Source organism: Microchirus variegatus (genome assembly GCF_963457635.1).
Source record: "Microchirus variegatus genome assembly, chromosome: 7".
Lineage (NCBI taxonomy): Eukaryota > Metazoa > Chordata > Actinopteri > Pleuronectiformes > Soleidae > Microchirus > Microchirus variegatus.
The window spans coordinates 32,357,503-32,370,196 of NC_139808.1; the positions used below are offsets into that span (position 1 = coordinate 32,357,503).

At 39.4% G+C, this 12,694-nt stretch overlaps 2 protein-coding genes across 2 annotated transcripts in view; one reads left to right on the plus strand and one right to left on the minus strand.

Annotated features, from left to right (window-relative positions):
- Positions 1-473, minus strand: part of gphb5 (glycoprotein hormone subunit beta 5) — a gene marked incomplete at both ends in the record, with an annotated part of 2,322 nt that extends 1,849 nt beyond the window's left edge. Inside the window, one exon of the mRNA XM_083892054.1 lies at positions 454-473. Coding sequence (XP_083748180.1) covers positions 454-473 — 20 coding nt within the window. The remainder of the gene's footprint in view (positions 1-453) is intronic.
- A 6,817-nt stretch (positions 474-7,290) lies between these two features.
- The window catches only part of LOC310929333 (nesprin-2-like), a gene marked incomplete at its 3' end in the record, with an annotated part of 31,447 nt that continues 26,043 nt past the window's right edge, over positions 7,291-12,694 (plus strand). The window contains exon 1 of the mRNA XM_083892055.1: positions 7,291-7,395. The remainder of the gene's footprint in view (positions 7,396-12,694) is intronic.

Sequence of the window (12,694 nt, forward strand, 5' to 3'; positions counted from 1 at the left end):
TGAGTGAGTGAGTGAGAGTGTAAGAATGTAAATGAGTGAGTGTATAAAATCCTTTCTATTGAGCGTTTAATATTATAAAAAATAGAGAAGACTGTAGAGTTTATACATGAAGTAAGAAATAACAACAGCATGAATTCACTCACCACGTCTTCATCACGTCAGCTGTCAGTGAGGAAACCTGTCGTCTCTCAGTCAAACACTGTGGTGTTTAAATGTGCTGAGTCATGAAAAGGACACGAGGATCCAGGGACTGTGTCACAGCAGCAGCTTCAGCGTCTTCAGCTCAGAGTTTGTCTTGTGATGGCGTTAAACATCTCTCATGAACCACAGAAACTGTCACTGTCTCCTCCTCCTCAACCTCTTAAGGCGACGTCCTCACCTCCATGTCTCCTCCTCACCTCCTTGTCTCCTCCTCACCTCCATGTCTCCTCCTCCTCCAGAGGCCTCCCTTACCTGTCTCTGTTCATCTCCATTAGCCTGATTAGAAGAAGAGTCAGTGCTTTTGTTCACGTTCATCCACACGGAAAAAGAAGATGAACAACAACTGTGTGTGTGTGTGTGTGTGTGTGTGTGTGTGTGTGTGTGTGTGTGTGTGTGTGTGTGTGGCCTGTCACTCATCCCAGCTCCTGTTCACACATGCACATTTTAATCACTTCACTCTCCAGATCCTGCTCTTTAACGCTGTTTTCTTACTTTATTTCAGTCCATCTGAAACTTATTTACACTTAAAGTGATGATGAGATATTTTATGTCATATATGAAGAACTCACACACAGTCATTTTAAGTCTATGATGTCTTTAAGAACATCTTTATCTTTAACTGTTAGACAGAGTTTAACAACAGGAAACTGAAGTTTGTGAACCACTCACTCTCCCACACCGAAGCCCATAGAGAAAATCAGTGATTTTAGCTCACAGGGACACAGGAGCTGCTGGTCTGCTGCTGCCTCGTGTGGTCACTTTGTGTCAACGAGGTAACTCTGAACAAAGATTTTCAGAAGCCGAATTGACAAAATAAGATGTTTGAACTTAGTGATGGAGGCAGCAGTGGATCAACAACTCCTGTGAACTCCTGTGTGCTGTGATGTTTTCTCTATGGGCTTTGGTGTGGGAGAGTGAGTGGTTAAGATACCTTAGTCTTAAACAATAAAACACACATTTTAGGCCTGTAACAAAAGACACATTTAATAAAATGTAAGTTTCCATTCACTTTATCTCACTTTTCCTTGTGTAAACTGAAGTTTATAAACCACTCACTCTCCCACACCAAAGCCCATAGAGTAAACCAGTGATTTTAACATCACAGCACACAGGAGTTCACAGGAGTTGTTGATCCACTGCTGCCTCCATCACTAACTTACAATGTCTTATTTTGTCAAATTCGGCTTTTGAAATTTTCTGTTCATATTGACCTCAGTGACACAAAGTGACCACACGAGGCAGCAGAGGACCAGCAGCTCCTGTGTCCCTGTGAGCTAAAATCACTGATTTTCTCTATGGGCTTTGGTGTGGGAGAGTGAGTGGTTTACAAACTTCAGTTTCTAATTAAGATATCTTAGACTTTGGTTTATGAGGTGAGTTCTAACTGCAGGGGGCGCTCACAGAAGAGACTACCTCATACAACCACACTTCAAAAAAGCCTCAACTCTCATTTATTCCCTACAACAACTTTTTGACCTCAACCGTGTTTAGTTTATTCCTTGATGCTGATTATAAAATTAAGTTATTTCATGTAAACAGTAATGATATTAAAGTGTTTTAAAGCATTTTAGGAGGAGGAGGAGGAGGAGGAGGAGCAGCTGTCTGTGCAGTGACAGGAGGAGGAAGGAGAAGATCCAGGTGAGTAAGCATCTCATCAAGTAATTACCTTTGTGGTGAAAATCCCCCGGGGGGCGACGTGGAGTCGACGGAGCAGAACTGATCTCATGTAGCTCAGGAAATTAATCTTGAGATGTTGAAAGTTGAGGCCGAGGAATTAAAGTGAGATTAGAAAAGACAGATCCAGCAGCAGCAGAGAAAATCACACGAGTGGAGGCTTTCATGGAAAAATGTGCATGGAAGGAGAAGAATGATAGGATTATGATGATGACACGTGTAATCCAGCAAAGAGCATTCCTGTAATCTGGCTTTTGTGGAGTTATCTGCAGTTTAATGATATATTCTTTTTAGCGGTTGTAATGTTTTCATGGACGTGTTTTTCTCTTAGCAACTTCCTGTCTGCAGTTTTTGTTGTTTTTTGACGGATCACTCAGATTATTTTGTGATGTGCAGATGATCACCTAACAATGTTTCCATTCAGATTTGGTAACAATCTACGGACTGATGACGTCTCAAAATTATCGCGTTTTCAAGAAATCCCAAAACAGTAAAACAACAAGAACTATACATATCTCCGTCAAAACTCATCCGATTTTAACGTAATCTGGTACGTGTACGCGGGATCAGACACTCTATTATCAGACTAAATTTCATCTGGATCTGATCCAGATTACGCATTGGGGGTCGGTTTAAAAGTAACAGATCAGGTTGAGTTTTTCCTGCCAACATGGCCGAGCGAGAAAACTGAGAGTCACGTGATATTTATAGCGTCGTCAAATTAAATTAGCATAGCATAGTGTACGCAGGATCAGACACTGTACTATCACGCTGACTTTAATCTGGATCTGATCCAGATTCGGGAATGCTACAGTGACAGTTTAACGAGATTAGGATGTGGATGAGTGCGCAAACTGAGGTCACAGTGAGACAGTTTCTTCATTATTATAAAGTTTTAATAAGAAAGTCCCAAATATTTAGTTAAAACTCAGCCGATTTTAACGTAATCTGGTACTTGTACGCGGGATTAGATACTCTACTATCAGACTAAGTTTCATCTGGATCTGATCCAGATTTCGGATTTGGGGTCAGTTTAAAAGTAACAGTGACATCTTAACAAGATTAGGATGAGTTTTTTTTCCTGCCAACATGGCCGAGCGAACAAACTGAGGTTACAGTGATAGGACGTTTGCCAAATAGCGAGACAGTTTCTTCATTTTTATAAAGTTTTAATAAGAAAGTCCCAAATATTAAGTTAAAACTCAGCCGATTTTAACGTAATCTGGTACTTGTACGCGGGATTAGATACTCTTGACAGTTTAACAAGATTAGGATGAGTTTTATTCCTGCCAACATGCAAAGTGAGGTTACTGTGACAGGACGTTTGCCAAATAGTGAGACAGTTTCTTCATTTTTTCTAAAGTTTTAAACTTTTAATAAGAAAATCCCACATATTTCTGCCCGTTATGTCCCACAGGTAAAGAAATTACGAGGACGTGACCGTGGAGCTCGTTTCTGAGGCTGTAAAATGCAATCGTGTGCAGTTTTGCGTGAGGAAATACAAGCGAGAAGCATCAGAAAGCGTCTCAGTCCAACACGAGCAGCAGCAGCAGCAGTGGACGGATCTGGAAAACCTCAGCTCAGCATGTTCTTGAGCTTCTGACAGTTTAACATGATCTTCATGCAGGTGACGGTGACTCATAGAACTTTATTTTTCATCACTTTTTAACACTTTAGGCCCAATTAAAAAAAAACAACTTTAAACGGATATACTGTATAATTGAACCTTTGTTGAAATAATATAGTTTTTTAATTATTGCACAGCCTTGGACGCAGTGACGAGTCGTACAAACAAAACAAAACAAAGCTATAAAATACTGTGAAATAATCAGTTATTTTTGGGAACATTTTTTTCTTTTTAATTAAATTAAAAGTTGTTTGTCGTGAGTCTTGTTTTTGTTTGATTTTCAGGTGAAAACAGGAGTTTAAACACAACAAAGCACAACCTTCAGGTGAGTTTATACCATGATGTTGTGCTGACCTCTGCTGTTCACTTTTAGTATTGACTCTTATCCACAACAGCATTGCTGCAGCTTTTCTTTTTAACCTTAAAACCTCTTCAGATTTTACTTTAAAGTTTATATATAGGAGCATGTGTTCTTCCTACATTATATAACTCTAATAGAATTATCTAATTTATTGTAACCATCCACTAGGGGGAAAAAACTACATTATTAATTCATTTATTGCACATTTTAAAAACGCGCTCCACGTCACAATAATGACAACAGTCGCTTTAAGCGTTTTTTGTTTTTTTTTAGTGCCTTTGTGTTTGGACTTGTTTTATTGAATGAAAGCGTTGAACATACTTCTCATATTTGGGTGTCACCTTTCTTTTAATGAATAATAATGATGAGAATCGCTACAAAGTCGCACATAAATCACACACCTGTCAGACGTATTAATATGTTTCAACCACCTATAGACTAAAATATTCTTAATAATAATAATGAGATTGATCATGAAACCTTAGTGATGTAGTGTGTTTACATTAAATAATACATACATTTCCATTTAACCGGTTTTACAATTAACTTATTTGTTATGTAGCAGGAATTTATCGTAATATTCTTGCCTAATTTTATTTACTGGTACGGTTTAATGAATTTATAGATTTTTTTTGGCTATAAATTTGAAACAAAACAGCAATTACTGGAAATATTAAACTGTCAGTCACATTAATATATATCTACGGAGCTCGGGTAGGGTCATGGTGGGTAATATTTTCTGACAGAACGCAAAGGATAGCGAAATATAGCTCGAAAACGTAAAAGTTCGGTTTAAAATATTAACCACCATGACTCTACCCGGGCTCCGTACACATTTACACGGCTAAATGACACATTTTTGCCTCGCTTTTACCATAATTATTATTATTTACAGAATATCGATGTATTGCGTCATTGAAAACAATGTGCACGCGCAGCGAATCAAACGGCCGCGAAATTTGAATAATGGCGACGACGTCAACGACGTTTGGTGACGTAACAAACTAATACTGCATTTTGTTGTTGTTGTTGTTGTTGGCGGCACTAACACAATGTCGCATAATGTATACAATAATGTTGTTTCACACATAATCCTGGTTTCAGTTTAATGTACTTCTTCGGGTTTGTGTCAAAGAAGTTTGAGACGTTAACAAGCTAGCTAGCTAGCTAATGTTTCGCTACTAGCTAGCGTCACTCTTGACTGATTTCAATGCAGTTAAATGACACAATCGTTCATGTTAGCGTGTTCACAGCTAACCGTTCGTCTTCGGGGGGGAATTAACAAGTGTATTTTATGATTTTAGCTGTTATTATTGTTAAGTTGCCATCATAAAAATAAATGTATTTTTTTTTAAAGCCTAGCTAACACATGACAGTAACATTGACCGAGCTGCAGTACATTCAAGCTACGCATTGTCACTTTATTGGGTACACCTGTTTAATTGCACATAGTAAAGCAGTCAAACTAGGCATTATTTTTGGGAAAAGAATGTGATATAAATGACTTTGAAACTGAATATATTTTTATTATGAGTGTTTCAGTGGGATTTTCACAGGATTTACAGAGAATAACAATCATAACCAGGGGAGAACGACCAGACGTGTTAAAGATGACTGAAAGACTCACGCAGATTAACTACAGCAACAGAAAACTATGTTGGTGAGTGTGAAATATTTTTTATTATTATAATTTCTTTATATATATTATGTATTTGAAACAACCTTTTACCCTATTACACATAGTCTGTTTATTTTCATTGTATATTGGAATCATTTTGAAATCAATTGCAAAGGCTGTAATTGAATTGGGGTCGTACCTATGTTCCCCGGGTCCTATGTTCCCCGTTTTTCCAAAAAAGGTCCTATGTTCCCCTGTCACATACAAAGTGGGGAACATAGGACCTTTTTTGGAAAAGGGTAGGGTTAGGGTTAGAGAAAGGGTCCTATGTTCCCCGGTCACATACAAAGCGGGGAACATAGGACCCTGGGAACATAGGACCCGGGGAACATAGGTACGGTCCCATTGAATTGATCTTCTTTTTTGTACATGTACAGTATGTACAGTACATGTTTTATGATTGTTCAGCTTCTTAAATGTGAATAATTTCTGGTTTCTTTGCTTCATTAAAAACTGAATAATTTTTGAGTTTGTGTATGTGAACAAAACAAGAACAGTTTGTGAACATCATCTTATAAGATTTAAGATTCAAGATTCAAGATGCTTTATTTATCCCGAGGGAAATTATTGTGCAACAATTGGGAGGTAAAAGTGGAGATGTACAAGAGTTAAAAGATACATAAAATTAAATTAAATTAAACAAAAAATAAAGTAAAATAAACAAATAAGACAAATGCAACAAAGTGCCAAACAGAAGGAAAAAGACAAACAACAGTAACTTACAACAGTAACTTAAATGCAACAATGCCACAAAAAGAATAATAAAAGAATCCCAGTCAACGTAGGTATACATAATATACAGCAGTACGCACGGAAATAAAATAAGTAAAACTAAATATGGTGAGCAAATGTTGAAAGTGATAAACAGTGATAAGGTGACTAATGATAACAGCATAGTGCAAACAAAGTAAAGTGATGAAGTGATATGGGTAAAGTGACATTTTGGATCAGGACACAGTGTCTCCACTGTTCCTAATCGGCCAGAAGTAGCTAAATTAAACAGCCTGATGGCCACAGGAAGAAAAGACTTCCTCTGGCGTTCTGTGTTACACCGGGGGAGAATGAGTCTGTTGCTGAAGGTGCTTCTGCTCGAAGTCAGCAGCTGGTGGAGAGGGTGAGAGTTGTTGTCCAGGATACTGTGCAGTTTACACAGCATCCTCCTCTCAGACACACCACCAAAGAATCCAGCTGGACCCCCAGGACGGAGCCAGCCTTCCTGATGATCCAGGTGAAGGGAGCAATTATCAACATTTTCTGACATTTTTAAGTGAAGATAATCATCAGATTTTTGGATAATGAAAATAAATGTTAGTCGCAGCCCTAATTTGGACTGATATCGGTCGATGCTTTAAGTTGTGATCTGGAAAATAAAGTTGCCCACCCCACCAAAGAGTACAGTACATGTTCTCTGATTCATGTCAGTGTTTATGAATGAATAAATGAATGAATGAATGACTGAAGATCACCAGTGTTGCATTCAGGGTCTTAGGTTCTGATTTTCGAGCTTCAAGGTCACTGCACAGTGACTTGTTGGAGCTCTGGATCTTCAGGTGACAGCGGTCAGTGCCAAACTGGAGGGGGGGGGGGGCATGTGTGTTGAACCCTGACTGCTTTCTATATTTAGTTTTTCAGTGAGTTTCTTTTTTTCTTTTTTGGCTTGTACCCAGTATGGCTCTGGCTTCTCCGGTGACAGTCGCGGCCTTTCCTGCTCCTCCTGCTGCTGCTGCTGCTTCACGTTTCACCTCCACAAACCAAACCACTACAGAGCAGGAGCTTCCTCTTCCTCCTCAGAGATCGCTGTTGTCTGGACGTGCATCTTCCTTCTTCAACAATAACCCACTTTACTGCATGTCGGTGAGTACGAGCGACTTTTAATACTTTCAAAAGTGTGTCTGCACTTTGTAGAAGCATCTGTAATCTCACTGCTGTGCTGTGTCACACACACACACACCCCCTCTCTCCCCTGTCGCGTTGCTGGTTATCAGCGTTTATTAAAAAAGTCCTGGGTTTCTTCCCTGAAGGATTGGTTCATCTGTGGTGAGCTGATCTGAGAGCAGATGAACACACGTGTTCTCTCCCTGCTGCTATTTTTGAAGCCCAGCAGCTTCACAACATTCTCTGATACATTCTCTGCTGTCACCGTGTGTTACGACCCGTGATGTACCAGCAGTGATATCACAGAACAACAATCACATCAAATAGTCTTTGTCATGCTCACTGTGTTTGTGATGTCACGCTTTAAGTGGCACTTGAATAATGTCATCTATTGTCATAGTCATTGTCGCTAATTAATTGTTAATCTGCAGCCATTAAAATTAGGTTTTCCTAATGATTTATAGATTATTTATTAGCGTGTTCATGTTGTGTTGACAGTGGCAAAATCTGTCAAAATCGACAGTTTTTATGCAAAATTTGTTGGAAACTCGCCTTTCACAAATGAACCCAACAAGAATCACTGTGGCACAATGGCACTGGTGTAATATCAAGGCTGTAGCTAACAGCTTAGCGTCTGAAGGCTAATTCCCTAATGTGGGTAAATTGGGTCGTGGGTGGTTCAGGTGGGAGTGCTGGTGGTCTTTCAGGTGAAATGTCGAGGGTTTCATTCCGATGTTCCGATGAATGGTTACGGAGCAAAACTGCATTGAATGGTCTTCGAGACTGGAAAACCCATTTAAACAGGAGCAACTAACGAGATGCATTCAAAGACCCTGGTAAATGTTTAATAACAATATTTTGTTTTAGTTTTATTTCCAGGCCTTTTTGTTCAGAAACACCGTTTCTCTCATATGAATTCAGACTATAAAACTATTAATATGTTGAATATTTGGCCTTTTATTGCTTAATAATATTCTTTATTATGGGACACGACATGTTGAATCTTGCAGGCTCTCACTCCACCTCATTGTTTATCTACTGTAACTAGATTTCTGCTGCGAGTACTCTCACAGTACAGTTTCCTCTAGTTCTACTTGTGCAGTTGTGTGTGGTATTTTCCCCCGGCACTGTTCTTATTTTAGTCTTTTCTATGTCGAGGCATTTGTGCTACTGCTTTATGAGAGTGGAGTACATCTTTCTAAACTCGTTCGTTGCTTTTATGATATCGATTGAGTATAAGTGCAGTTAAACCTGTATGCAGGCGGCATGACCTGGTTTGACTAGTGGCTAACTCGAGCAGCTGACTGCTAACCAGCCTGTTCAGGAAAAACTGGATAGTTACTGTAACCAACGCCTGTGCAGGAGTGACCTTATTTGCACTGCTGTTAGCTGAGAGTTTAATGCTTCACTGAAGGAAAAAACTCTCCATCTTTCTGTGAAAATCCTGAATATCGTTGCATGTTAAACCAGCACTTATTGTTCATTGTTCCATATGTTTGGGGAAATTTATACAAATGTTTTTTTTTTTTACACTTACTCCACGTTATGGAGAACCATCTAATTCCCCTGTTTATTAACCTACAAACTTTAGATGTTAGCTTAAAGCAGAACTTTGTGTTTCTTGTGAAACCTCCTGATACCGAGGAAGCCGGTTCAAGGGCCCTGTTCTTGGTTTTCCCACGAAAAGACAGTAGGGGGCAGTGTAGGGGGGACCCCCAATCTAAAAAACAAAGACATTTAACCATCACAGTGACTCAGAAGCTGTTAAATTAGGGTTAAAATCCAGCATAGTTCCACTTTAAAGGGTTGATGATGTATAAAAAATAATAATAATAATAGTAAGATGTTGGCTATAAAAGGGGGTAAATCGAAAAAACAATTTGGATTTGAGGATTGATATTTGCTAAAAAAGTGAGATAAAAGATTGTAAGAACTGTATAATATAGGTGTATTATTAATGTGACCTTGTGGCATTGATGTCGGGAGGTGGTGAATGTAATGATGTAATGATTTTCTGGACGACCGTAGGGACAAATAACGCCAAAGTTGCCATGGCTCCTGTTAAAATGGACTCACTAAAAGTCTGCATGTGTCCCAAAACACATGTGTGTGTTGTGTTGTGTTGTGTTGAAAACAGAATCAACCTCTCCCCTGTTTTGTTATCATACTCTAGGGTGTGTCTGTGAACGCAGCGAGCGACAGGTTCAACCACACACGCACCGTGTATTGATTTATCGCCCACGTTCACACAAAGATTTTGAAAAGGACGCCCTTTAAATCATTTTTAAAAGAGTGAGTGACAGTGATGAGAAAGTCACGATAATAATGAGGAGGAGGAGAGAGGCAGAGATGTCAGACATGTCGGCTGAAGGTGCAGGGAATGTGGTTATTGTGGTTTTCCCAGGTGTTTGTTTACAGCGACACCGACAAACTGTTGGAAGGTTTGGTTTGTCCCAGGTCTGGAAATCAGATTTTAGCTCGTTGAGTCATTTTAGGACCTTGTTCAGACCTGGTATTGGTATTAACGTCATCCATCTTTGGTCATCTGATCATGTCCAGATTACACTGAACACACAGGAAGCCAACAATAAAACAAGCAGAAGTCTTGTTGCACTTGACTTTTTGACATTTAACTTTCTCCACTTGGACTCAAAAACTCAACTATCTACAGATACCGATATTATTCCAATTATCACTCATTTTGAGACCATTTATGAACGTATGAAAGCTGTTAACGGGTCATTTCAAAGACTTCATTCTCCCGACTGTGTCACAAATATTGTTCTCCCAAAAGAGAGGAAATAAACAGCCACAAACATGACTTTTTATTTACATTTTTTACAGTCTGTGCTGAGTGAAGCATGAGATATATGGGATTTTTGGATTGTATTGGATTTTGACCATCGATTCCCATCCCCAGGTTTTCGGTGCATGTCCGGTTTGGGAATAATTTGGAACGCCGTCTGTAATCTAGAGCTGCAACTAACGATTATTTTCATAATCGATTCATCTGCTCAGTTAATCAAGTGATCGTTTGCTCCATTAAATGTCAGAAAATCATGACAAAAGGTGTTTGTTCATGTGTTGGAGGAAAGAGGAAATCCCTGTGCTTAAAGAGTCGTCTTGATGTCACTCGTGTTGCTCTCAGGTGTGAACATGACATAGATACTCGTATAAAGTATGTGAAGCTGCTGCTTCCTCCTCCTCCTCCTCGTCCACTTCCCTGGACTTTTTCCATAGCGCTGTGTGATGTATGCGTTGCTGCAATCAGAGCCGAGCGGAGAGACTTGTGACTTTGAGTCAGGGAAACTGTTGCAGGCTTCCTGGTCCTGCTCTCATACTGTGATTTATAATCAGATTATTATTAGGTTAAATCTGTGGATTTACGGTCATTTTTGAGAGGGTTAACGTGCATAAAAACTCTGGAAACTTGGCATGGAGGTCTGGCGACAGTGTTGCACCAGGGCAGCTCTAGCGTGAAACGTGGATGGACCAAGCCAAAATTAAGTTGCACTGAATTTCCAGAAACTTGGCGGGAACTTGTAATAGCCCGCGACGAACGAAAAAGTCCATCGGGACCATGGCCTAAACTCAACAGGAACTTGTCCAGTTTGTAATTTGGTTTCCATCATGGCGATTTTTACGCTTTGCACGCTTATCATGTAAATAAAAAAATGGCAATTTTTGCGATAAACTGCAGGTAAAAGTTATAGAATCCTGTCTTTAAGTGTGTGTTCCACACAGCACAAACACCTCATTGTTAGATATCTTGAATTGCTACCCAGGACAGTTTCCCGTTTGTCTTGTTCTCTGTTGATATTGTTGTTTTTCTTTCTCTTTCGTTCTCCTCTGACTCGTCCTCCCTCCCCCTCTCAGTCTCACACTCCTCCTCCTCTTCCTCCTCCTCCTCCTCCTCCCACTTATTCAAGCAGCTGACATGAATCCTGTGGATGTTATAAATGCCAGGCTATAGTGGTTCACCTCAGTGGTGCAGTGTTATTTCAGTCTGTGTGCATGTGGCCACATTAACACTTAAGGCCAGTTCAGTTCTGTTCTCTGTTGTGTTTTTAGAAACGTCTACGTCTCTATGATGACCAGGGCCGGACCAAGCTTTTACGAGGCCCCTAAGCTGAAATTACTACATAATTAAACCAAATAACTTAGTATTTAAAGTATTTAGATATATAAAGGTATCGTAAGATATCTCGATTTTCGCTTATGCCTCGGGCCGACGGTGTCCACGACTGTAAACATGTACAAAAACTTTCTAAATGTGGCTTAACACAGGTTTTTCCAGCTGTCGGCTCACAAATGATGTGATTTTATATTTTTACTCGTCTTATGACATAACTGTGCTGGTAATTGGATTGATTTAATGTAAAATATATAAAAATTCCCATATCTATGACCACTTTTAGTACTAAATGAACTGGTTTCTTGTGTTGAGATCATGCGATCTCTGCTGTTGATGGTTGGCATGATTAAAAAAGAAAAATTTTCACATGCTTTACAATGATATTTGTTTATATTTAGTTGGATTTTGCTTGATTCTCTTATAATCTTATATGGCGTTTGATCTTCCATGGACTTAAATCTGTATTTCAATGCAGATGTTTCTGTGTTTACTTGTTTGTTCCTGGTCTTTTATGACAGTTAGTATCTGTAATGTTGAATTACTGCCTCTCACTCTTGTCCTTCACCTCAGCTACGTCTAAGATCTGATGTCAGCCTCACAGAAAAGTTTAAAAAGAGCAGTTTTTTTAACTCGTTTAATGGAGTAAAAGTGATAATTATTATCAGTTTAAAGGAGATGAGGCTTCTCTGCCAAACAAACCAGCTCCTGTTATTAGACCAGTTGTGACATTCGATCTGACATTCACTCTTGTTTTATTTTGGCCTCACACACACACACACACACACACACGTCGTCCTCTGTCGCTCGTGTCTGTCACGATGGCCGGTCATACGATCACATCAAAGGCACCTTTATTATTTTCTTCCTCCGTGTTGATTTGTTTGTACGTCGGGCGTGATGAAAGATGTCACGCACATTTATTTTTTTTCCGTCAGTTCTCACTTATTCATGTCTCAGGGCAAAACAAAGAGAACAAGATCAAACACAAACTGTGTGATCTGAAGTGTTTCATTGCTCTTTAAAGAAGGTTGTACTGAACTGCCTCGAGACGGATACACTCAAATTACGCTCACTCTTATAGTCAAATTCAGCCACACTCTCTGTTCTGAGACGCTGGGGGGGCGTGTCCACACACCCAGTGAT